This window comes from Pituophis catenifer, unplaced genomic scaffold, assembly GCF_029215685.1.
Source record: "Pituophis catenifer annectens isolate HBS135680 unplaced genomic scaffold, rPitCat1.0.hap2 SCAF_8, whole genome shotgun sequence".
NCBI lineage: Eukaryota > Metazoa > Chordata > Lepidosauria > Squamata > Colubridae > Pituophis > Pituophis catenifer.
The window spans coordinates 34543423-34570707 of record NW_027256888.1 but is presented as its reverse complement, the minus strand read 5'-3'; the positions used below and the strand labels follow the sequence as shown (position 1 = coordinate 34570707).

The following is a 27285-nucleotide window of genomic DNA, read 5'->3' as shown; positions in this document are numbered from 1 at the left end:
TTGTGTGATAATGACCCTCTATTCCATATGTTTGTCTTCAAGGTGCTAATGAAACTTAATGCAGGATCTTATGAACAAGTGTTATCTGGGAACTGTAAAACATATTTCTCATTTCAATTCATGACAGTGCCCAAAAACCAAGAAATTCAAAATGACTATTTCTAAATACAGTAACATTTTAAAAAGTCTGTCTCTTTAAGAATAATCCTAAAACATATATGTAGCTATGTAACAACATAGTGCAAGAAATAATACAAAATGTAGCAATAATTAACCATATTAAATGAGATGGGCAAATGCTGAAATGTTGAGAACATATTCTTTTGGTAGAATATAATGAATTTATGAATGTTTAGCCTTTATGAAAAGATTCCTAAGAGAAATATCAATTTGGAGAGAAACTTTCTATCACACATCCCAGATTCTACTCATGGTTGCTCTGAAACTTTGTGTCTCCCATTAATAATATATTATCAGGAGAATGAATCCTATTTTAATTCTCGGAATATTGTTTTGTACACAATAGATGCACAATTGGTCCTCAATGTTGCAAGAGTATATCTATATATATGCCTGTTTTATAATCAACACTTCACCTTTAAAAATATAAATTTCTCCATAGCATGCAAAAATATTTTTACAAGCCAGGAAATATTATTTATAAGGCTATGTAAAATTCTCATTCAGTTTCAAAATGCTTTAATTTAATGTCCAAATTAAATGTTATTTCTGAAGCAAAATGGAATGTCATATTGAATTATCAACCTGAAATTGAGTCAAGTTGATTCAGTTTTCCCAAAAGATTTGAACTGGATCAAATTGATGAACAGAATAAAACTCATATCAGACTCCATCTAGATACTCCTAGAGAAACATAGATTGCTTGGGTAAGCAGAAGATATGGCCTTTCTTTAATAGATGACCCAACTTTCAAAGAAGGCATATGATCACAACAATGAAAGGTTCCCAAATTCCAGCTGGAACTCTAACTCTGTGAAGAGATAGAGGTCCAACAATTCCTGTGTTCCCTTACTGACAACTTCATTTGTCAGAAGGTGAAAGAAGAAACAAAGGGATCTGCTAATCTTTTGTTGACAAAAGGAAGATGACTGTAAGAATGTCTGCTGAGGAGGCTGGCACAAAGTAGCGTGAAGAGTGACTTGAGGAATTGGATCTGTGTAGCCTGCAAAAAGATTGAGAGGATTATGTTGGAACTAAGGGGAAATAAATTCAGGTTAGATATTAGAGAGCTTTCTAATGTTAAGAATTGTTAACCAGTCAAATAAGTTGTTTCATGGTGCTGTGTTCCTCATCGCTGGAGAACTTTGAAAAGAGGTTGGTGACTGTCTGAAATGCATAGTGGATCTGTACTGAACACTATGTAGGATTAGAAGGCCTCTGAGGTTCCATTCATCTCTGGTTTTTAATCCTGATATTTTCTCCAATATAATAGTACCAGAATTAGGTAGCAAATATGCAGATTAAAACCCTATTATATATTGCTATCTACTGGCCATCTGGAGTTTTGCAGCCCAGATCTGGTAGTCCTATATACTAAGTGTAATTATATCAATTAAATGTAAGGAATTTAAGTAAGTATTATTTGCATAATTGATAGCTCAAGTGATTCCTTCCCCCTACTCTTCCATTTTAAAAACAGCTGAATGCCTTATGATACCACTTAAATGTGATGGGTTCATCTGCTAAAAATGTGCATATAAACAAAGCTTGTCCACCAACACTACTCTTATACAACAATGCCACTCTATAGTGTGAATTCTTGAAAAAGTATATTCCTATTAAGTTCAGTTAATATATGTCTCAGGTACATCTCGCAACAATTCTTACAATGAGTTTTAATTCTAGTTTATTATAAACTAGTTAATTGAGGTGGTTGATCTCTAGAGTGACTAAGAGAGACTGATTATTCCACTATTAAAATGATTCAATTGGTTGCCAGTTTGCTTTGAGGCATAATATAAATATCTTGAAAGCCCTTAGAAGCGTCCATCCAAATTACCCCAAATTACCTTGTTCTACATGATCACTACCATTCACTAAGAGCTTTGAGGGACTTTGTGGGAGAGCTGCTTATAGTTGCTGTTTGAACTTCTCTGAGTACTCAACCAAAATATTGTAAGACGGGTCCCCAACCCCTGGGCCTTGGGCTGGTACTGGTCCTTGGCCTGTTAGGAATCAGACCACACAGCTGGAAGTGAACCGTGGGCAAGCAAGCAAAACCAAAACCATCTCCCCCAATCTGTGGAAATTTTGTCTTCCAGAAAACTGGTCCTTGATGACAAAAAGGTTGGGGACTGCTGCAGTAAGAGATCTAAGAATCTTTGGCGACCTTTAAGAAGGCCCTAAAGTTGCATTATTTTGTCTTATTATGGATAATTCACTTCACACCTGAAGATTTTTGTGATGGGTAGGAAAATATTATGTGGGCCCTAGAGTGATCTACTAAAAAAGTGGGATAAAACTGAAGTAGGTTTCTTGGAGATAAGCCTATCTTCTATTCCTGATGCATAGGAATTGGGGTTACAAAATGGTAGGTTAATTCTCTGATGCTTTCAGGTCCTTATTATTTTGAAAAATTGGCAGATGTAAGACCATGCAGTTCAAACAGAATTTACGTAATTTAAAATTTAAGTCATACACATGTTTACTATGTTAGCTAGTAAAAGAAGTGGTTTAACAACAACATAAAAGCTAAAAGGGAAGAGCAGATCTTCCAATTTGATTATTGGTGGAAAATATTTTGGAAATACATACATCACATAAATGAATTGGTCACAAGTTCATAAATATATTGATAATATCATAAGTTCTAAACAATGTATATTAACAAGTATCAAATAATAGTGAATATAAATTAATCTACACAAAACTCAATGCGCACATAAGCCGTGTTTTCTTGAAACATACTTAGTTTCTTAGTGAGAAACTAAGATACTTAGTTAAGAAACTCACTTAGATACAGTGAGAAGAAGATACAGATTTATGGAGTTCTTTGTATGATATATATGGAATTCCTTGTGTGATCCGTCAAATCATTTGTAAGAATAATTTACAATTATTTCTATAAATTGCATGCTATTAATCTTTCTAGACATAAATATTGAATATGGAAGTTTACAGTTTTCTATATTTTTAAAGATTACACATGTACTTCTATATTCCCAAGTTTTATTCTCCTCTAACATTGCTCTAGTGCAATTTTTTTCTGTTCCCTTTTTTTTTTTAATTTATAGTTTTTTGTTCATGTATTGATTTGGAATATAGGCAGGAAGGAAAAATAAACTCTGCTCAAGCTTTTCCCAACAATTCCTTATCAGGAAAATAAATGACAGAGGAGATATGCCAGAAAAGGCTTGGAAATTAAGACTAATTGTTGAATTTGATATGTAAGAAAAAATGTTTATTCTTCTTTATTTTTTTAAAAAATTGAAATTTTAAAGTCTTGATTAAATCTGGATTTTTTGTTGTCACAGGGACTTAGAAATATAAAACTATTGAAGTATTCTGATAAAGAATCAGGTTTTCCCTCTCTACCATTTTTCCCTTTTATGGTCATTCCCAATTATCTGACCCTTCAGCTCTCGAAATATGTAGTGGTGTAATCTGAAGAACTTGGGCGCTTTCATACAGTTAGTGGTAATAAATGTTTTCATAGTGTACCATTTAATAATTGCAACTGATAATGTCACTCAACAACAGTTGCTTGGAGAAGGAAAATAGTACAACATGTTTTCATGATTCACATTCCAGAAGGATTAGAGTTCTATTAATAAAAACAATAGACTCACCCAAGCTTTCTAGGTACAATAAGCTTTGATGGCCATGAAAGGAATGCCATAGAGACTATTCAACTCAATATATGTGGTATTAGTGCGGCCACATGTTTACTGGACCCGTGTCCCTCCTGGTTGGTACTGGCCTCCCGGGAGGTTACACGAGGCTGGCTCCAGGGTGTTATCAACGCTTCGTTGAGTGAGGGTCACTTCCCCGCCGCCTTGAAAGAAGCGGTGGTGAGGCCTCTCCTCAAGAAGCCGTCCCTGGATCCGGCAATATTGGCCAACTATCGTCCTGTCTCCAACCTTCGCTTCCTGGCTAAGGTTGTTGAGAGTGTGGTCGCGCGACAGTTTCCACAATTCTTGGAGGAAACATCCTATCTAGATCCGTTCCAGTCGGGTTTCAGGCCTGGACACAGCACGGAAACGGCATTGGTCACGTTGGTTGATGATCTCTGGAGGGCTCGGGACAGGGGTTGTTCCTCTGTTCTGGTCCTGTTAGACCTCTCAGCGGCTTTTGATACCATCGACCATGGTATCATGCTGCACCAGTTGGAAGAGTTGGGGATGGGGGGCACCGTATTACGGTGGTTCTCCTTTCTCTCCGACCGGTCGCAGTTCGTGTTGGCAGGGGGGCAGAGGTCGACCTCAAGGCCTCTTATATGTGGAGTGCCTCAGGGGTCGGTCCTCTCGCCCCTCCTGTTCAACATTTATGTGAAGCCGCTGGGCGAGATCATCCGTGGCTTTGGGGTGAGATACCACCAGTACGCTGATGACACCCAGCTGTACATCTCCACCCCAGGCCACCCCAATGATGCCCTTGAAGTGATGACCCAGTGCCTGGAGGCTGTGCGGATCTGGATGGGGAGGAACAGGCTCAGGCTCAACCCTTCCAAGACTGAGTGGCTGTGGCTCCCGGCATCCCGATATAGTCAGTTGACTCCATCACTGACTATTGGGGGCGAGTCGTTGGCCCCCACAGAGAGGGCTCGCAATCTGGGAGTCCTCCTGGATAGGCAGCTGTCCTTGGAGGAACATCTGACGGCTGTAACCAGGGGGACCTTTTGTCAGGTTCGCCTGATCCGCCAGTTGCGGCCCTTTCTTGATCGGGATTCCCTGTGCACAGTCACTCATGCCCTCGTCACCTCTCGCCTTAACTACTGCAACGCTCTCTACATGGGGCTCCCCTTGAGGAGCACCCGGAGGCTCCAACTGGTCCAGAATGCAGCAGCGCGGGTAGTGACGGGAGCAGCCTGGCGCTCCCATGTAACACCGCTCCTGCGCGAGCTGCACTGGCTCCCAGTGGTCTTCCGGGTGCGCTTCAAGGTGTTGGTTATCACCTTTAAAGCGCTCCATGGCATAGGGCCTAGCTATCTTCGAGACCGCCTGCTGCCACCGACGATCTCCCGTGCGCTCCCACAGAGAGGGCCTCCTCGGGGTGCCATCAGCCAAACAGTGCAGGCTGGTGACCCCCAGGGGGAGGGCCTTCTCTGTGGGGGCACCTACCCTCTGGAATCAATTGCCTCCAGAGATAAGGAGAATCCAAGACCTCAGTGCCTTCCGCCGTGCCCTTAAAACCTTCCTTTTCCAGCAAGCTGGGCTGGCCTAATTTTTTAAGTGTTTTAAGTGTTTTGTTTATTGTTTTTAATTAATGGGGCCAAATTTATATATGTATATTTTAACTGTATTTTAATATTTGTACTTGATGTTTTTACTTGGCTGTTCACCGCCCTGAGTCCTCAGGGAGAAGGGCGGTATACAAATTCAAAATAAAATAAAAAATAAAAAATAAATTAAGGATTCAGCATATTATTTCTCTAGAACTATGGTGAACTGTTGAGCCACTAAATTATATAGTATGCGTGCTAAATGATGTATGTAAACCAACTGTCTAAGAAATGTATTTTGATATGTCTGGATAACTATTCCTTCCTTTCAATATGGGGTTATTTTTTTGATTTTATTATTGTATCATTTATTTATTGTATTTATATGCCACCATTCCCCAAGTCCAAACTCTATATATTTTTTATTTATATTTCAAATTATTTAGTTGTCTCTCTCACAAAATAAGTGGCTCTCATTATTATTGTTGTTGTTATTATTATTATAATAAACTTTTATTCATTAAACATGAAACTCAGTCAACTGAACATTAAAAATGTATCACAAATATTATTGATGGGCTCTGATACTTGATACTGGTTGCTGCCAGCATCCTAGGTATCAACCAAGTACCTTCTTAAGATGTACGATGTTCTGAGTAGCACAGTTTTTTTCAGTTCCACTGGTGTTATTGCAGGAAGCTACAATTTATTGATGTATTTTGTAAAATTTTCGGACATGGTACCAAGTGCTCCGATAACAATGGGTATCACTGTTACATGTTTCATCCACAATCACGTAGTTTTGATGGCCAAGTCGCACTATTTTGTGTTTTTTTTTCTAGTTCTTTTTCTTCGACTCTGGCACCTCCTGGTACAGTGATATCAATAAATTGTACGCTTTGGTTTTCAACAACTTTGATATCTGGTGTGTTGTGTTACAAATGATGATCTGTTTATTGTTATTGTTGTTGTTGTTGTTGTTGTTGTTGTTGTTGTTATTATTATTATTATTATTATTATTATTATTATTATTATTATTCATTGCACAGTCAGCCAGATATTCAGACTGGGTTTGGAATTTTTGTCTACTTATTGAATCCTTACCAAGGACCTGGGATAGACAAATCTGGATGTTTGACGGTGTTACAGATATCGTCACAGGATGGAAGGAGTTTCAAGTAAAGTCGCCTTCTGCAGTTGACTGATGGCAAATTTATCAATGCCTATGGTGTTCAAGTGGTGCTCCAGTTGTTTTGGGACTGCACCCAAGGCGCCTATTACTATTGTACTACCCTTGCTTGCCTTTGCCATAGTCATTCTATTTCTATTTGTAAGTCTTTGTATTTTGTACCTTCTCCAGTTTTTTCTCTTCTATTCTGCTGTCTCCAGGTACTGCCACATCCACTATCCAGACTTTTTTGTCTTTCTTATCGACAACTGTTAAGTCTGGGGTGTTTTGTAGCAGGTGCCTGTCTGTCTGGATTCTGAAGTCCCAGACAATTTAACTTCTTCATTTTCTATGACTTTTTCTATTTTATGGTCCCACCAGTTCTTGCTTACAGGCAAATGATATTTCTTGCAGATCTTCCAATGCACCATTGTTGCTACTTTGTCATGCTGCTGCTTGTAGTCAGTTTATGCTTGTAATATTTATTATATTTATTAAATATTAAGCCAGATGTTCAGACTGGTTTTGACATTTTTATCTACCTATTTTGTCTTTCCAAGGACCTGGGATAGGCAGATCTGGATGTTTGTTGTAGTTGTTGTTGTTACTGATTTAATCTTCAATTTGATTTACAGTCTAGGACTGGTAAAAACATAACAGTTCAAGAACCTAAGAACTGTTAAGGTAATGTCTTATAGGCAGTTCCGAGTAAGGTGGTTCTTTGCAAAGTCAGAATATTCAGATTTGATAGGTTCAAAATTTCCATGTATCTAGGCAGCCCTTTGCGTATTGCTCCAAGGGTTCCTATTACTATTGGTTACAACCATTGATTTTTTTCCTCCACAATCGCTCAACTTCAACTTGCAGATTGTGGTATTTCGTTATTTTTTCTAGTTGTTTCTCTTCAATTCGTGCATCACTTGGTATTGCAATATCAATGAACCAGACTTTTTTCTTTTTCACAATAGTGAGGTCAAGCATGTTGTGGGCCAGATGTCTCTGTTTGGGTTCAAAATTCCACAAGATCTTGACCTGTTCATTTTCAAGAACTTTGTCAATTTGGTATTCCCAGAACTTTTTGCTGCATTGAACCCAAACTTCTGGCAAAGTCTCCAATTATTATTGTTGTTGTTGTTTGTTGCACAGTCAGTCAGATGTTCAGACTGGATTTGGTATTTTTGTCTACCTGTCCTTTCCAAGGATCTCGAATAGGCATATCTTGGATGTTTGATAATGTTATATCATACCAGGATGTAAGCTGTTCTGAGTAAAGCTGTCTTTTGTAATTGACTGGTGGTGAATTTGTCAATGCCCGTAGTGTCCAAATGGTGCTCCAGATATTTTGGGATTCCACCCAAGATGGCTACTACTGCCACAGTTGTTCCATTTCTATTTGCAAGTCTTTGTATTTTGTTATCTTTTCCAGTTCTTTATCTTCTATTTTCCTTTCTCCACATATTGCCATGTCTATTATCCAGACTTTTTTGTCTTTCTTATTGACAGTGCCTGTCTGTTTGAATTCTAAAGTCCCAGAGCAATTTAGTTTTTTTCATTTTCTATGACTTTCTCTATTTTATGGTCCCACCAGTTCTTGCTTGCAGGCAAATGGTATTTCTTGCAGGTCTTCCAGTGTACTATTATGCAGGGCACTGATGATGATGATTAACATTAAAAACAATAAAAGATATCTAAAAAGAAATAATGGACAAAGGAATGTTAATAATAACGGAGCCACCTCACTAGTTCATTAGTTCCCTGGGTTCACCTGGCTTGCTAGTGTAATAAGGTATTGAGGGACCTTTGGAAGGTCTGGGGCAATGGTGCCAGTCTAACATGTCCCATGCATGCCAGTGATCATCCAAATTATCAAGTATTTTTGGGTCCAGCAATGGCTTCCTGAGAAAGGGGTCGACCAAGACCTTCTTAAGAGGCAAAGGATAAACCCTTCACTCAAGAGTTTTCTATCACTAGAGCTTACATACTACCCCCCAGCTTGCTTTAACAAGTCAGGAGGGGCATTGATCTAAAGAGAAGTGGCTGAACTCACAGTCCAACAGGTTCAGATAATTTGATAAGGCTTTGTCCATTTTTTATAGCTTTGGAGCTATAACAAGGCTGGCATCCAATTGTGAGAAAATTTGAGAAACTTTATCTGACAGATTCTTACACATGGCCCTACAAAGGATTCTTTGAGTTCTTTTATCCAAGAGAGACTGTGTCAGCTGAACCAGGAGTGTAGGACAGCTAGCCATCAATGCAATAAGGGCAGAAAAGTAATGGCACTTCACCATTCCTAACACTCTAGGTGAAAGCCTTAATCATGGCAATAACCCATGTATGGCCAAGTTCATCCCTTGTAGATCACCAGCAATGCTCTAGATGTCTCTTGTATTGCTTCAACTTCCTCAGTTCCTCTGTAAATCACAAGGAGGGATCTGTTCCACAAGAGGGAAAATGTCACATAAGGATCTGATCAAAAGCCTCCACTGCCTCCTCCCCCTTTCCATGCAGCCATTAAGGCCTTGGATAGATCATGCAACAGACCAACAGGAACAACCCCAGCTCCCTCTGAAATCCGGATCCATCAGTAGCTGCAGGTGGATCAAACTAATAGGTCTAGCTTACCTTCAGTGGGTAGTGGCACCAGAAAATCCCATAGTAATCAGGATGTGATCTAACCATGACAAGAAGTACACCAAAAGCTCTACAGATGGAGCCAAGGTGCTCAGGCAGCCTACACAACTGTGAGGCTGATCCCTAGAGCATATTGTACTCCTCCTCCAGTTTTAACAGTTACCGTCCAGTTTTATTCTCTTTTCATATTTTTACCCTGTGAAATAGAATAGGCTGCAAGATGGTCAATAAGGGTAAGATAAAGATTCTCCTCACACATATGTGCAAGTCGTTCCTGACTCTAGGGAGCGGTGCTCATATCCGTTTCAAAGCCGAAGACCCAGCGCTGTCCGAAGACGTCTCTGTGGTCATGTGGCCGACATGACTAAACGCCAAAGGCGCACGGAACACTGTTACCTTCTCACCAAAGGTGGTCCCTATTTTTCTACTTGCATTTTTTACGTGCTTTCGAACTGCTAGGTTGGCAGAAGCTAGGACAAGTAACGGGAGCTCACCCCGTTACGCGGCACTCGGGATTCGAGCTGCTGAACTGCCAACCTTTCAATCGACAAGCTCAGCGTCCTACCCACTAAGCCACCATGTCCCTTAAGATGGTCAATAGATTACCTCAAATCATTCAAATCAAATCAAATGTAGTTTCAGTGGTACAGTAATGACAATCATAAAGCATGATGGGACCCAATTTTATCATCTTTTTCGTGGTGGTTAAGAGAATACTGCTATTGTAAAGCAAACACTGGGTTCGTTAAGCAAACCATTAGGTTTTTCCTTTCTCATCATGGTGAGACCAATTGCTGGCAGCATTGGAATGATAGCATTAAAATTATAGCTAGCTGTTGTCAGTTTTATCTTAATACCGAGAATTTATACAGGATAATTTTTGCTTTTGTTTTTTCTCCTTAGTTCTGTTTTTTTTTTTTATTGTCTCACTTAAGATTTTAAATTTGATTGTAATGGCCACCTCTGCATAGACAAGTCTCTAGAAGCAAGTTTCTATTAAATCAGTACACCCACACACACAAATGATTGTATCCTAGTATGTTCTACCTCTAGGAAGGAAGCCCAAGAGATATAGTAGGTTTTATAGCTTGAGAAAACACATCTCCTTCCTCCTCCCTCAAGTAAAACAGGACCTTGCTAGATATTTCTCTTGAGCCTTTCTGAGAGCAACATGATAGTGGGAAAGAAAACACAGCCCCCTCCAGGTTGGAGTGGCTGAATAAATTCAACCTATTCTGGCTTCCATACCAGTGGTGGGTTGCCACCAGTTTGGACTGGTTTGCAAGAACCGGTAGTAAAACCAGTGGGAGGCTCCGCCCACTGACCCGGACGTCATCATAGGTGATCTGCGCATGCACAGAAAAGCGTATGCGGATGAGTGAAGCGAGTGCGGAGGCACAATGTGAACCGGTAGTAAAGGTAAGTAGAACCCACCCCTGTTCCATAGGTAGTAAGGAGCCAATGGGAAAGAGTGTTAATTTATGTTAAATAATTTTGGATGTGTACAAAGCCTCTTATGATTCATCTCACCACTATTGTTCCAGAAGCTCTGTCTCCATTCTTGAGGAATCTATCTATAGTCCCTTTATGTCCTGTGCTAATGAACTTCAAACCCTTTCTGCAAATGAGACACCCATCTGTGGTTTTTTTTTGGTTTTTTTTTTTGCTGCTGTGTTTTGTAATAAAGCATACACTATTTTAAATGTACCATTTTGGTGCCAGTTTGTGTCTTGGAGTTTATACTGTGACAAGATGATTAGGACAGCCTAACACTTTCAATCAGACAATTATTATGCCAGGTTATGCCCAGGAGAGTATCATCTGGCCCACTGGTGGTTGCTCCCGGTTCTGTCCGGTTCTTGAGAACCAGTAGTAAAATCGGGAAGCTCCGCCCACCAACCCTGACATCATATTTGCGATCTGCGTGTGCGCAGAAGCGCGCACGCTCCCGTTGCAAACCAGTAGTAAAGGTAAGTAGGAGCCACCTCTGATCTGGCCACATATATTAAATGTCCTAATGCTCCCTAGATTAAATGTGTGCCTGAGTTTAAATTGCCGTTTAGGTTTTTTTCTTTCCTTTTTTGTATAAGAGAAATAAGATGATATTTCCCATATTATATACTTCTTGCTTCCTCCATGTTTGGAGGCAAAAAAGGTGGTGCAGTGAAAATCCATGGAAACAACCATAGCTGTATTACCCCAGGCTGTCCTGGTTGCATGGGGCTGACTCGTCTGATGGTAAATTAGATCTTTAAATTTGTCTATTAATGTGTAACTAAGTGTGCAGTATAAATGCTTTAAACAAACAATAATTTGTCCTACATATAGTGCAAATGCATGCCACATATTATTCAAAACTAAGCATTATGTGTGTATTTGAGAAGAATGGAGGGCAAGAGGTAGATTGGAATCTATTAGTAGATCTCAAGAGTTATTTAAACTAGATTACTTATTATTTCTGAGTCCTGGTTGTTCTAAATATAATAAAAATAAGTGTCGCCCCTATATGCTGTAATAAAAAATAGAAGGGAGTGTTTACGAGAAAGAACTACAAAAGAATTCTGCTATGGAAAATTCCTAAACTATGATGCACTGCAGAGATGCCATATTCCTTAATTTTAAACATATGTCTGCTTTTCTTTCCAAAACACCGTATTGACCTTTGGCTCTGGCTGTTGGAATGTAGACATGAATTTAACATTTGAAGTCTGTCTACCTATTCCAAAAACATTTATTCATTTTAAATACATGGTAAAAATAGATTTTTACACTTATTTGCAAAAGAATCAATTTTCTTACAAAGGGTAACATGCTACACACACATGTGGTTCTGCTAAGACAGAAGTGGTTGCTAAGTAATACAAGGTGGAGAGCAGGCAAAGAGCTCTGGTGATTGGCTGGCTCAGGCAAATAGAGCATGTCAGTCAAACAGCCCAGTTTCTGAAGCTTCCTCTGCTCCTAATTACTGTTTTACTTCACCCTCATCTAAAGTCAGTGAGCAGTATAACAGTGTACCTGACATTCTGTTGGGAAATTAGAAAATTTGGGATTGTAGTATATAAATCATTTCACTTAATCGGAAGAGTCTCTTCTAATGTTGGCATTACAAATATGCATATATCCTTTAAGTCCCTCTGGCCATCCAGGATAAGGATGTGTTTTAAAATATATTTTAAATACATGTAATATTTGAGATAGATTGAAAACCAGACAGTAGTCAGAAAATCTACATACCAGTTGTTTCCAACAGCAACAAGTTCAAGGAAAAGATAGTGGATCCATTCTTCTCACATACCTACCTTCAGCCATCCATCCATCCATTCATCCTAGATGCTCATCTCATCAAAAGCAACTCTGGGTAGTGTACAACAAAGCTAAAACCGCATAAATATAAAAATGTTTATTATTAATTATGAATCTATTAAAACTATAAAAAAATAGAACAAACAGAAAAATTATAAGTCAAGAGATGTTAATAATAGAGCTACATTACAAGTTCAACATTCCCTGGGGTCCCCAGCCTTGCTGGCATAACCAAGTGTAAGGGACTGTTGGAAGCTCAGTATCTCTGTACTGTATACAAACATGTATTTAGATTGGGGAGGGGGGTGGTAATCCCATTTTTTCCAAAGGCTATTTGGGATTAGATAGGTCTTTATTAGGGTCATCATGGGACAGTGTTTCTAGCACAGCTTTGAATAAAAATCCAAGAGAGTCTTCCATTTAAATAATGTAAACAGACCCATGTCATAGCTAAGCTGATTCTTTCTTACTTTATAAATAGAACATGCCAATGCAATCTTTTCTTTCCCTCACTCTAGCTGCCTGTTCTGTTAGTAAATGTTGCTGAATGGGTTTAACTGTAGTGACTGTTCTACGGAAAGCTATTCTAAAATAAGTACAGCCAGAATGTCAAGGAAGAAAGAAATTAGTTAGCAGATTATGAATGTTCCGCAGGGAATAGCGTTGATGACACAGGCCTTGGCAGGAGTTTAAAAAAAATGTCCACAGATGCTGTTGTTGAGAGGAGCAGCATTAAACAGAATCTCTCAAAGAGAAACCTAGAATGCACAGAAGAGCGTCCTGTGAAACGGAAGGCTAACTGGGGCATTCTCACCAGTCAAGGTTAGTAAACTCATTGTTTCAGCAGCTTGTAGGACACTAGTGTTTGCTGGCATTTCCACTTTTTGTTAAGACTCAAATAAAATTTCAATGTAAATATGATTTTTTATTGTGTATGTTAGGACAAATGCTTTTGTGCAATTTTAGTAGACTATTTAAAAACAAGCCATGTGCATTTTATATGAGATGGTTTTGCAATAGGCAAAATGTATATTTGTGTGTGTTTATGTGCATGTGCATTAATATATAATATACCTAAGTAAGATTGCCAAGTAATATTTAGAAGGAAGAAGGGTGGAGAAATATAGTAATAAATATACATATCTATGTGCAAATGAAAAGAAGCACTGCTGGTAAATATAATTGCAGAAATGAGTCAATATCTATTCTGTAAAATATTCTTACAACATGGAACTGTGAAACCTCTTATAAATAATACATCTTGCATTGCTTATTGCTTGCATATTTATCAACAACAACAAATCTACCTGAAATTGTATAGTCATTATCCAAATATAAAGATTATTGCAGACTTTGTTCATTTTGGATTAAAACCAGATATGTTAACCATGTAGCTGACTGATTATATTTTAAAAGCAGATTTTGATCCAGAGAAGTATTATCCTGCAAAGGAAAACAGCTTTAACCCTTTCCATTATGCCATTTTCTTGATAGAAACCTTCCTTACAATAATCAGGTATTGCCACTACTTTTTTGTCATTAAAGTAAAGGCTATGTATAAAAGACACTCCTTTTACTATCTCGAGTAGAAGTATATTTAATTTAGAGATCACATTTATTTTGTATTTAAGACATTAATATGGATACTCCTTTTCATCCAAAGAATGGTTAAAATTGCACAAATTCACCTAGAATGCCACTGAACTCAAATTATTTGTTAACTGATATTTATAGAATTGCATTGTAATTTTTTCATCTCAAAAGAAGTTGTTTTTAATATTTTACATTATCACCGATTAAGATACGGTAGAAAAACATGTTTTCATTTTAATACTTTATATTCATTCACTTCAGTAAGTTGATCATTTAGAGTGAATAAACTAAATAATAAGGCAATGTGAGACATTGAAATTTCCTTCAATCATAGTTTAAGGGCTGGGGAAAAGCTAAATGTACAGATTCTTCCTCCACTCCCTCCAATATTAAATCATGATTGCAAAATACAATTTGGTCCCAATTTGCTATCTTTGTTTTGGAGGGATTACTCAAACCGTAGTTTGCCAGCTGGAGATCTTAGTTAAGTACAGTACAGTACAGTCCAACCTGCTGTTCAGCATAACCCCTTACTGAGACCCCAGATTTTGTGTAGTAGTATTGGAGTCCCCATTACTACTAGTATTGGGAGCTTCAACCTTGGTTTTCTGAAGAGCTCCAAGAGATGAGTATCAGAGTACTGTTGCAGAAAGACAACCATACACATGTGTCCATGTTTGGGCCTACATCATGGGGATAAAGTGGCCAAATTTTTTATTTCTCCATCCTTATTCCACATTTTTATAACTGTTCAGGGGCTCTGTTTATAGTGATCCATTCCCTATTGGGGAAAGATTGGCCTCAGAATCTTCTACAGGGCTAAGGTTAGGAACACTCACACTATTTGGGCAGATAAAATCATTTGGATTCACTTGGAATTGTACTAGGACTTTCACTAGAAAGATCCAAATGAGCTGCATTCTTGGGACGTTATTTAGACTCAATTTGATTCTGTGACTTGTTACAGACATGTCCTCTCAGGTTCAGTTTATGGGCATTCACTTACACAATCCAGCCCTGCAAAGTTGCCACATTTAAATCATTTTCAACTGAATACTGAGGCACAAACGGTTCTTTAGAATACACGGAGGCCCAGTGAATTTAAAATAAAAGCAACTTTACTGGTTAATACCCTGTTTCTCCCAAAATAAGACATCCCCTGATAATAAGCCCAATCGGGCTTTTGGGCACATGGCAATAAGGCCAAACGCTTATTTCAGGGTTCAAAAAAATATAAGATAGGGTCTTATTTTTGGGGAAACACAGTATATATCTATTTGCTCTTTCACACACACACACACACACACACACACACACACACACACACACACACTTACCCAACATCCCTCACTAGGCTGCCAGGGATAAAAGTCACCAAGTCTGGATCTAAAAACGACTTTAAAAAGTGGGCAGGCTTCAGGACCCCTTCTATTCCTCCAAATCCTTGCTTTGTGGTGAGGTGGGGCCTTTCATGTACTCCTTTGTTTTTTAGCTGTTGGTGAGATTTGGGGAGGGCATTCCTATGTGCTCAGGCCCAATTTTTGCCCCCTTGTTTCCTTAATGACTCGGTTCCTTCCCCTGAGGGACCTTTTCCTGACTTTTGTTGACCCTGTTTACATGCTTTCATCACTTTTAGATATGGTGGCTTCAGCCTAGTCTCACACATTCATGATGAAGTGGACAATATCCTTCCAATTGTAAGTTCAGACACCAGTTTGTTAGAGTCTAGTTCCTCTGGATTATTACGTAGCCAATAAGGTGACTAGTTGATAGGTTTATTGATTGTATTGGTTTCTTTGAAGGAGAGGATTGTTTCCCTGGTTTTGAAGGACACAGTTATCATCAGCAGACCTTCCATTATCTGAATTGCTGCTGTCCAGATGCTAACCTTCCCTTTCTGGAGAAGGTTGTAAAAAATGGGTGCAAGTGGCACATGATATGAAGGCCCTCCTAGCCACAACTGCCATCTTTTCTTTGAACAGGAATTTTGAATCCAGGAGGACCCCCAGATTTTGCATAGGGTCTGTTTGGGGCAATGCAATCCCATCCAGCACCAGAGAGAATATAGTCCTAGAACCAAAGATGAAATAGTCTGGCTAGTGGATGGGACAGTACCTGGAGACAGCAGAATAGAAGAGAAAGAATCAGAGAAGATAACGAAGTACAAAGAACTGCAAAAAGAAATAAAACTGTGGCAAAAGTAAGCAAAGGTGTAATACCAATGGTAGTGGGCATCTTGAGTGCAATCCCAAAACAACTGGAGCACCATTTGAGCACCATCAACATTGACAAACTTCATCAATCAATTGCAAAAGATGGCTTTACTCGGAACAGCTTCCATCCTGTGACAATATCTTAACACCATCAGACATCCAGATCTGCCTATCCGAAGTCCTTGGAAAGAACTCGATAGTAGACCATAATGCCAAATCTAGTCTGAACATTTGGGTGATTGTATAGAATGTATAGAATAACAGAGTTGGAAGGGACCTTGGAGGTCTTCTAGTCCAACCCCCTGCTTAGGCAGGAAATTCTACACCACTTCAGACAAATAGTTATTTAATCTCTTCTTAAAAACTTCCAGTGTTGGAGCGTTTACAACTTCTGGAAGCAAGTTGTTCCACTGATTAACTGTTCTAATTAATTAATTAATTAGACACTAATTGTGTGATGACCCAAAATATAAATAAAGAATAAACAAAAACAAAAAAGGGCAGACTCAGAGGAGCACTGGGACTTTTTCTGCTGTCATTGATACATAATACATATATTGCATTATGTTTCTGACCTGCTCTTTGTCAACATAGTAGGTACATTAATCAGTATTATTTTATGTGATCAAAATGTATTTAAATATTAGCATCAATTATTTCCTGTATCTTTAAAATGTTACTTGGGTAGGACTGGGAATATTTTTCAGAATGTTTTTGTAATGTTCTCCTCTTTTAACATATATTCAATCAATAAAATAAAAAAGAGATTGAATGATTAGTCAATAACATTCTGAAAGTCCATTGAAAAACCATGGCTCTATCACATTCATAATGTATTCTTTATGCTGTTGCAAAACTTCCCAAAGATGTCAGGACTATTATTTTGTAGGTCTGTAATAAGATCTACATTAAAATTAAGTTCTAGTCACCAAATATTTTTTAATATTTCCCTGGGAAGGAGAACTCTAAAGAAGAGAAGCAAGAGCGACTCTAGTTTAGAAGGGAGGTTTTACTATGCAAACCTAAAGATTATAAGCAGTATGTCCATTTTGTTATTACAAACTAACTCATCTGTGTTCAGGTGAAGTATCAAGTCACTTAAAGCAAAAAAAAGAAAAAAGGAGTTCTATCATCACTTAAATTTTGTTTAAATTCTAAATACATTTCCATTTTTTAGGGATTGAAGGGAAAATGCCCTTCTCTCTGCTGTCTTAGACTGGTTGTAGACTATTTCAGATATTATAGTCAAAAAAGTCTATTCAAACAAATAATGTTTTATAGACAGAGCATATAAATTACCACAAAGGCATAAATTAATCTCTGAAGTATAGAAAAATTATAGTTTATGTGTAAATCAAGAAATTAAGGGTAATTTCTTACAAAATATTTAAAGATAATACTGCAAATGATTGTGTAATAATATGAGGGCACAGTATTTTTCAGAAATACTGTTACACAAACACATTTTTAGGAAATTGATTGAGTTTATTGTCCAATTACATGTGACCATTTTCACAGTTCATGATAGAGATCTATTCTATGAGTTCATAACATGATATTGCAAAGTTTAACTTTAATTAAACATTTCACTTCTGTAATGATTAGTTATTTTATTACAAAGTTGTATAAAAAATACATCTTTCTCTTTTAAAGATGTAAATGAGATTAAGAGATTATTGTGCAAATTTACTTAATAAATTCACAGAAGATATTTGAATTCATAACCAAATTCAAATCATTATAATTTAGATCACATAGTTGATTATAAAATGAAATGCTCTATATATTTTAAAATATGCAATGTTGCAGATAGCATTTCTACTATACAGGATTTAGCAATGAAAGCTGAAATATTATTAAACTTAGGTCTTTGGATATTTGTTTTCTGCAGTGTCTTTACAGGTGAAAGTTCATTTTATACTGAGTGCAAGAAGCTCTTTCCAAATATGGTTGACATGTTATTAACAAGAATCAGCTAAAGAAACAGTTTTTCTTATTTAAAATGAGCAGGATTTATAGTCAAAATTGGCTGGAAATGCCATGGGGAGATGGAGATTTAGGTACTGTATACAATGTTAAAACTTTCCTTATTTTTGTCTGTTTAGGGTAGCATTTTAACTTTGATCTCTGCAATATTTACAGAACTGTAGCTCTTGTTCCTGGTAAATTAGATACCATATGACTTGCAATGCAGAATCTAAATATAGCCACTAGTGTTTTGCATTTCAGTCACTGAGAAAAAAATCATAAGGAAATGTTAGCAGTTGTATTTTTTTCTCCAACTAACCTGTAAGATTTTTTCCTTAAATTTAAAGAGCTAGACTGAATTGGAACTTGATTCTCTCCATTACTATACAGTGCATGCCATGCTGTGAAAACTTGATAAAGTCAAGTACGGTACTGAAAGGTTTTCATATATAAAATCACATCTCTGTTACTTCTAGGGTACTTATAATTCTGCCACCAATCATTAAACTACAAGAATTTATTACATAACTGACAAAATCTGTCTCTTGTTGGACTTTGGCTTAGAAATTTAGAAATCATGATTGTTTTGGCATCTTATGTATGGTGTTTTAAAATGTTAAGAGTACAGTTTTATATTCGTGTCCTTTCCAATAGCCTGTAGAAATTAAATGGAGAAAGGGGGAATGCAGGATAAACCATTCCTTTAAAAAGTAATTTACAGTATTTTCAAATTAATTATATGAACATTTTACAATTCCCTTTTCTTTGCAAATGCAATCATAACAGGGTACTTATTGCAAGGTAGATTAAAATCCAATATAAAATATGGGAGATAATCTTTAGTTCTAATAAATAGGAAAAGGAGACCCACAGGGAGTACTTTTGAAGTGAGATGTTAAGTAGTCTATATTTGCTTTTAGTATAGCTATAATAGAGTCCAGTATAATGGACACAGAGGCTTAGTTCAGTGTAGAGTTTTGGATTCTATTCTGACATTGAGAGAATGAATGTCATGGCTTTGCAATAATGTCATATGCCACAATTTTTTAAGAAGCACAGCATGTACATTTAAAGGGAGGAATGGGAGGAAACAAAGTTAGCAAGGATGTGAATCAATATGTCTTACACGGGAAAATGAAAACTAACACTAAGAACATTTTTGACTGCAGTATTCTGCTTTTAACAAAATTAATAGTACCAGTACAAGCTCAGAATGCCTTAGGGATACTAATCAGGCACTTTATATGCTTGGTACACTTTCCCCAATGCTGCAGCTCTTAAAGCTAATTTGGCAGCAAAACAAATTGGCACAAAAGTGTAATGAATTCTCTGCAGAGGATGGATGAAGGAAGTTGTAAATAGCAACCATACATCTTGGGGTCTATTGCTCACACAATAATTTGTTGCGAGATATGTGGCTTATATTTCATTTTCTGTCATAAATAGTATAGTGTTCCTTTTACCATAACCTGTGGTAGAATACTATGTACACATCTACATCTAATTTAAATCAGAAGAGTTTATTTACTGCAGGGAATGAACACTGGAAAGCTCATATGTATTTCTGGATTTCTCTTTAGTTGTTTAGCAATATGTTTGAACCCATGCATTGAATTGTTTAGTTTGCGCAATAGAGCAAGAGCTGAAAGACACACCAGTATTTTGATATGGTAAAAGAAATAGGGCCCATTTCCCACTGGCTACAGCACTATATTAAGTGAATTCCATTAATTGATTTGCAGTTAGAACTTGCAGCTCAGTTCTAATATTTCATTCATATTTAGGTTTACAACTTGAAAACATTTCCATGTGTGGATAAATGGTGGGGGGGATACCATTACCATTTTTTCCTATTCAGAGAATGATTCACCAGATGTGTACCAAGGGATGAGATTTAGATTTAGTAAGAACTGAACAACCCATGGCCCATTAGGTCATTGTTTCTTTCTTCCTTTCCTAAACAAAGAAACAGAATGATTGCGCAAAAAAGCAGTGGGATCAGGAGCAACTTCCAATTTCCCACCAGCTTCCTCATTGAGTTTCCTTGTGGGGATCTGGCAGGGAGCATCAGAAATCCATCCTTCCTTCCCCCCTTCCTTCCTCTCCCCTTCCCTTTTTATCAGGCAAATAAGTAGCTGCTGTTAGATGGAGCAAGGATTGAAGGATTGCAAAACTGGCTGGGAAATGGAATAATGAAAATGAAATGATGTAAGCACAGCAGCAGACCAGCAGCACAGCAGCAGTTAGTAGCACTGAAGCAGGGCAACAATGTTTGAACCAAGTACCTCAAATATTCTCAAATTTTATTCCCTAGGGAGTCACAAGTCCCAGATTTTAGATATATTCTGTAAATTAACCCTTTGGAGGTACTTGGTTTAAACATTGTTGTCCTATGATGCACTGTTTCACCCAGTTAAAGGTAGTGACAATGAGAGCTTTCATAGTATAGGTGGTCCTTATGACAGCTCACTTAGTGACAGTTCAAAATTATGATAACCCTCCCAAAGTACTTACAACCCAGTCCCTAAGTTATGTATGTTGCAGCACCAAGGATTGTATTTGCCCTTACAACTGACCACAGAGACACTGCAACATACCCCTTGCCTATTCACCCCCCCCCCATCCTGTCCCACTAGTCTCCACAGTCTGCTTTGCTAGCCCACTGGGTTCCACATGCTCCTCCCTAACCTGGTACCCGTCCCTCACTTTCAAAGATCTCTAGAGCTCCAGAACAGACTGGGCCACATGACAAAAAAGCAGCTTTTTCTCAAATGCTGGCCACCATGGAGATGGATAGAGAGCTTGGTGCACCAGCAAACCCACACTTGCCGGGGACACCCTGGGGAAGATCAGTTGGGCAGGGAAGCACCTACAGGCTGCAGGGATTACCCAGAGTAAGAGGATTTTTCTGGCAATACTGGCAGCTATGGGGGCACCCGCCCATCAGATCAGAGAGTACGCCCAAGGCTCTGGTACCCAAGACACAGTAGGAGGTGAGTGAGAACAGACAGCACAGAGCTCCCAGGCATGGTGCTTAGCAACTGCACTCACCTGGCTCATTGTGAGGTGCTCAGCCATCCCCAGTGACAGTGCCGCTGCTCGGGCTCACTCTCCTGCTACAGCTACCCATCCGCCTTGCAGTCCTGCCTCCTCCAGTCAAATCTAGCATGAAAAATGCCGTGCATCGATTGCTGCCTCCGCCTTTGCACCACAATCCCCGAAGCAGTTCATTCAAACTGCCCAGCAGTGCGCAAGATGGTGCCTGCGCACCACCCAGGCTGGGACCAGACAAGGTCTTCAGAGATGCAATAAATTTTGTGTTCTTATAGACGATTCCGTCTTCTGAACAAACATGAGTGTGTGTAAGAACACGAGATTTAAGGAAAACCAGAATTTGGGGGGGGAAAAAAGGCCTTTTCTGCCATGTGGCCCAGCCTGTTCTGGAGCTATGGAGCTCTTTGAAAGGTAAGTAAGTGATTGATGATAAGGTGGTTGTGTGGAGAAGCCCCAAGCAGCTGTGGGGACCCCAAAGGATGAGGTATCTCAATAGATGGGCAAGGCCTTGGGTGGCCAGAGGCAAGTGGTCTTGTTCCTGTACTAGGGCCCCCATGATCTTCCCCACCTTTGAGGTATCCCATGCACATTTAACGACCTACGTATTCAATTAATGAATGAATTGGGGAGAGCAGGGAACAGGCTTGTTCATTTAATGTGATTCACATAGTTATGTATAGTACATTATTTATATTAGTTCTTTTATATTAATAAAAATTATCTATGTAATTTAAACTATGCCATGGTATTGTTCCATAGGCTCTTGGGCAGATCGCTCACCCCTGCATGAAGCAGCAAGCCAAGGGCGCCTTCTTTCTCTCAAAACATTAATTGCACAGGTAAGATGTGAAAATGTAACTAAAATCAATGTTCATTTCTGTTAACTGTAAAAGCATTTTACTGCTTTGTTAAACATGAAAATGATATTACTTCATTCTTCATTAATCACAAGTTTTGGTTTCTGTGGTTTCTTTACTTTTTTATACAGTTCCAAGAATTTCACCATAGTATATATGACAGTGATGGTGACATACAGATGAGAATTACATTCCCTCCAAGTGCCAACCTTAATGAAATAATAAAACCCTAGTGTTTTAGGGTTCTGAACACTATCAATTTTACAATACAAAAACTAACCAAGTAACCGCTATCCAGGCTCAGGTGATAAAATAATCTAATTCACATTGTTAAAGGTTCTGTGCTAACTGTGCACATGAGCTTTGTTTTGTGATAGAGATTTATACATATCTCTGTTCTGCAATCGGTATCCTAGCTACATTTGCAGGGCATAGCCAGCCAAAATGATTTTTAAATAACAACCACCACACTCACAACAAGCACAAGGCTGTCGGTAACCAAAATCAGGATATGATTACAGAATGAGATTTGCTTCCTAGTTGAATAAAATTGATGAGGAAGGATATGCTAGCTACCCTTCTGCCTCCTACTACTGAATCTTTTAAAACCCAGACACTGCGCTTCATATACTAAATATTTGCTGTAGATATTCTGTGCAATTTATGGCTAGTTTAAATTGTGGAATAGATTTTTCACTGTATTATTATTTTTCTTATTAAAGTTACATCCCATATTTCTGCATGGGCAAACCTTTAAGATGACTTACAACAATTTCAGCATGCATATCCCCATGCTACAAGCCAATTCAAAAATATTCTAAGTACAGACTGCCATCTTTTCATGTTTAAGATAGTTAAAAGCTTGAAAAACTCTTAAGTGCCCATGGCAGTAAAACTTTAGAATTTTCTATATTTCAGAGGATCTCCAAATTTGCAGTGCTGGGACTCCCCCGATGTCAAAAATGTATGTAATTACCTCCATGAGTAATGATGCCACTAACTACACTGATATCTGTTGGCAGAATTACCATTTCTGCAGTAGTTTTGGGATTTTTACATTGCAGTTCTAGAGGTTCCACAGGCCAAGCCCTCCAGCCAGCTGAGTAAAGATGATGGGATCTGAGGTCCTCCCCATGTCTGAACCAGCTGCATGTGGGGAAAGCGGCTGCTGAAACCTTGGTCTTGAGCAAGCCATTTGGCTTCCAGTGCTGCATCACCTGGCAGTGTTTTAATTAGAGAAACCCAAAATGGTGAGCTTGGTAGTGCCCTCTCTTCCTAATTCTAACAATGGGCCCCCACTTGGGATGAGCTGCTTCTTCCTGCCAGTCATGTGCTATATATGACACAAATTCCTTGCCTCCTTTGCTGGTTTTTTCTAGGAGTGATAGCCAAGAGTTTGAGAAACCCTGCTGAATCTTTCTTTGTTGCTGTGACTTAGATTTTAGCAATGCAGAACCATGGCCTTTGACTATTTGCATTCATATATGCCATGATTTATTGAGCAACCCAGAAATGACAGTATGCTGGGTTCACACTAAGGTGGTTTTGCTTTTGGCTTAGCACAATCTGTGGACTCAGATTTATAAGCCAAAATTTATGACTTGGCATTATACATGAAGTAGAATCTGTTTCTATATGTAACTTCTAGAAACTAGAAGTGGTCTGAGTGTGGGCCCGGGAGCATTTCTAGGGGACCATAGTTTTTATATGATACAATTTAGTTAATAAGCAGGGCAAATGGTAAAATTGCTTGTGTTCAGCTGTCAGTGACAATGAGGGAAAGCCACAAATAAATGAGCTCAGAAAAAAGTTTAAGAATCCTGAATTGAATCGCTGATTTCTCCTCTAACCTGTGGTTAAATAAACCATGTTGTAGCACAACCCAGATTGTCTTTTTGACAGACAAAGCAATTGCAGTCTGTGTGACTGATTCTGTTTCCACATATTAAAAGACAGAATTGCTTTGAACTTCTGTCAGATTTTTTCTGAAATCTGGCATGGGACAAAAAACAAAGAGTAAGCCAAATAACTGTAAAAATAGTAATTGCAATTAGCTGGTAAACAACATTATACTGTGGTTTTCAGTATTTAATCAAACCCCAAAAGGTCCTGAAGCATATGATTTTTTTTTGTAATTACATTCATCTTGAACAGGGCTTCAAATACAAGGCTTGCGGGCTGGGTGCGGCCCGTGATGTCGGATCTGGCCCATGGGGCCGCCCTGGAAAATATAAGGAGCTGGCCCGCATCGCTTTGGTCCATTCTATCCAATGTGAAGAGGAAACATCAGCCAGCGTCGCTTTCACCCGGTCTACCCAATGCAAAGAGGAAACATGTCAGCAGTTTGGGGAGTGGCATCAAGCTGGCCATGCCCACCCAGTTGGCCACACCCACCCAGTCAGCCATGCCTGCCCAGCCCCCGAGGTCAACCACAGCCCTGATGTGGCCCTCAATGAAATTGAGTTTGATCCCCCCTGCTCTTGAATAATTGTTAAATGTATATGTTACGAAAATATTGAATAAAGACTTCTTGTTATATAATTTATCTTTCATTAAGAAACTGAATAGTTAGGAGACTTGTGATTGTTAATTTCTTGTTTTCTGCTTAGGGATACAATGTAGATGCTTTAACCATTGATCAAGTGACACCATTGCACGAGGCATGCCTTGGAGATCATGTAGGATGTGCTCGGATACTTCTTGAAGCAGGAGCAAATGTAAGTGATCACACTGATATTACTTTAAACTGTGGTTAAAAGCTAGAAAGCTTTTCTTAGAAGCATTAGGTAAAATGTTTCATACCTACTGGAAGTCTATCTTATTACTATTTGTTTTTTTTACTAAAATGATATTATATTAAAATTACATACATCAGTATGTAATTAAGTATATGTAATCTTTATTTAACTGAATTCTGAATGGTTTGAGCATAGGAAAAGGGGTACCTAGATGTTTGGTACACCTTGAGATGAGAAAATTATGCAATGTTGTCAAAATGTCACACTGCAAACCCTGGCCTTTTCCTATCTCCAAACCACATTTGGATACAAGAGAGCAATAGATAAAAAGTATAATTTGTAAATAAATAAATCTAACTAATATTTTAGGTGAATGCCACAACTATTGATGGGATAACACCCTTATTTAATGCCTGCTCAAGAGGGAGTGCATCTTGTGTACAACTTCTATTGGAATATGGTGCAAAAATTCAATGGGAGACATGTTTTCCTTCGCCAACTCATGAAGCAGCCAGCAGAGGTAAGCCTTAGAATAGGTACATTACAAAATGCATCAGCCATTTAAAAATTTAAAATTTTGTCATAGGGATTAATTACATTATGCTTTCTTAAGGTCACAGTGATTGTCTAGAATTGCTGATTTCTTGGGGCATAGAAGTTGATCTAGATGTTCCTCACCTAGGAACGCCTCTATATGTGGCTTGCTTTTCACAGCAGAAACAATGTGTTCACAAACTTCTGCATTCAGGTAATATATATTGTTTGATGTATTTTTATTTGATTTCTTCTTGAACTCAACCAGGCTTTCACTATATCTATTGTACTATTTATTTGCTATAAATAAAACCAACACGTTTTTTTAATTAGGCCACTTTAGTAGCCTCTGCACTGATTTCAGATCAACAAAAAAGAACATTATTTTTAAGTGTAGTTTTATCCTGAAAAATATATTACTTATTTCACATTATGATCAACATCATCAAGAGAACATCATCATCATCAGAAGATGACGTTGATTCTGGAAGTCATTAATTTACAACATACAGGAATGTATTATTTTAATATGTTTCAAATGATACTTGTCATAATTAATCCCTATTATATCAACTATACTGTATATTTCAAATTAAGCCACTTTTCAATTCACTTATATATGCAACTCAGCAATACATAGTTCGCTATCCATATTATATCTACAAAAATATAGTGGAGTCCATTGTTTTAAAGACCTATACTTTTATAACTTAATTCTTATTAACAGAGTGTCATTTTTCTTTAAGATTCATTAAAATTCTTTAAGATTATTTATTAATAAACAAACTTGCATTATTCTGTCTGATCATTCTGCATAGGGTTATTATACCTCTGCAAAATCAGCTCAGGCTATACATTGACTGGCTATACATTGAAAATATTTTATTTCTATAACAAAAAAGAAAGTCTTCCCTCAATTCAGTTCTTGGAGATTGCAGGGACATGCCCAATAACTGCCTTAGCAATAAGTGATTTATCAATGCAATTTTAGGATGTTTTCTTTACTTCCCAGTTTAGTGCAATCAAGTTATATAAATGCTGCCACTGGTGTGATAAATAAAACATCAAGGCAAAAACCAAAATAAGCATTAAGAGTTAAAAATAAACCAGGGGCAAAATCGTTCATAGCCTTTGAATTGCAAGGAGCAGCAGCAGTATCTAAATTAATTTCTGTCCAACAATCTTAAGTTCAGGGTGACCACTTAACAAATTAGGAATTGAACATGTATTCTTAATGTGGGTTGGGCCATATCTCCAAAAGGGTGACATTGCTACCTTAACCCAACCAGGTTCTAGAAATACACATCAGTTACTTTCTTTATTCACCAAATTATGGATGAACAAGATCTATAGTCAGACCTATTATTTACTAACAGCGGCAAGAAGTTAAGGTTATCAGTATTCTAAGCATCAAGACCACAGGTCCAGAAGTGGGGCCTATCCCCAATATGTCCCATGCCATATCTTCCTGAACTCATTATTTTTGTGATTAGTTCCTCACTTCCATCAATATGGAATTCATTCCTAAACAGGAACCAGATTTCTTCAATCCCTCTTCTCACCACTGCATATGCACACATTCTACTCACCATTATATATTTAAATGCTAGATATATTAGTCTAATGTAATCTAGTCTGAAGTGATGTATACCTAGAAGTAAGTACTTTTGTTACGAAATTATGTGACTGTTAATATCTATAAAACAGGCACTTCTGAAGATGTCCCCACTAGCCAGGCTCATTTCCCTGTCATACAGGAGGAGGTTTACTCCTGCAGTTTTCCCAAGATATCTAATGTACTATCTGACTTGGGCAAAGCTGT

The 27285-nt window shown here is 38.0% G+C and overlaps 1 protein-coding gene across 3 annotated transcripts in view; it reads left to right on the top strand.

Annotated features, from left to right (window-relative positions):
• The window catches only part of ASB5 (ankyrin repeat and SOCS box containing 5), a 42197-nt gene that overhangs the window by 11272 nt on the left and 3640 nt on the right, over positions 1–27285 (top strand). For 2 of the 3 annotated variants that reach the window (XM_070948397.1, XM_070948396.1), the window contains exons 3-6: positions 22094–22173; positions 24801–24908; positions 25299–25449; positions 25543–25677. In XM_070948397.1, coding sequence (XP_070804498.1) covers positions 22094–22173; positions 24801–24908; positions 25299–25449; positions 25543–25677 — 474 coding nt within the window. Of the gene's footprint in view, positions 1–13095; positions 13329–22093; positions 22174–24800; positions 24909–25298; positions 25450–25542; positions 25678–27285 lie in introns of those variants that run through there. The other variant, XM_070948398.1, reaches the window with a different exon arrangement.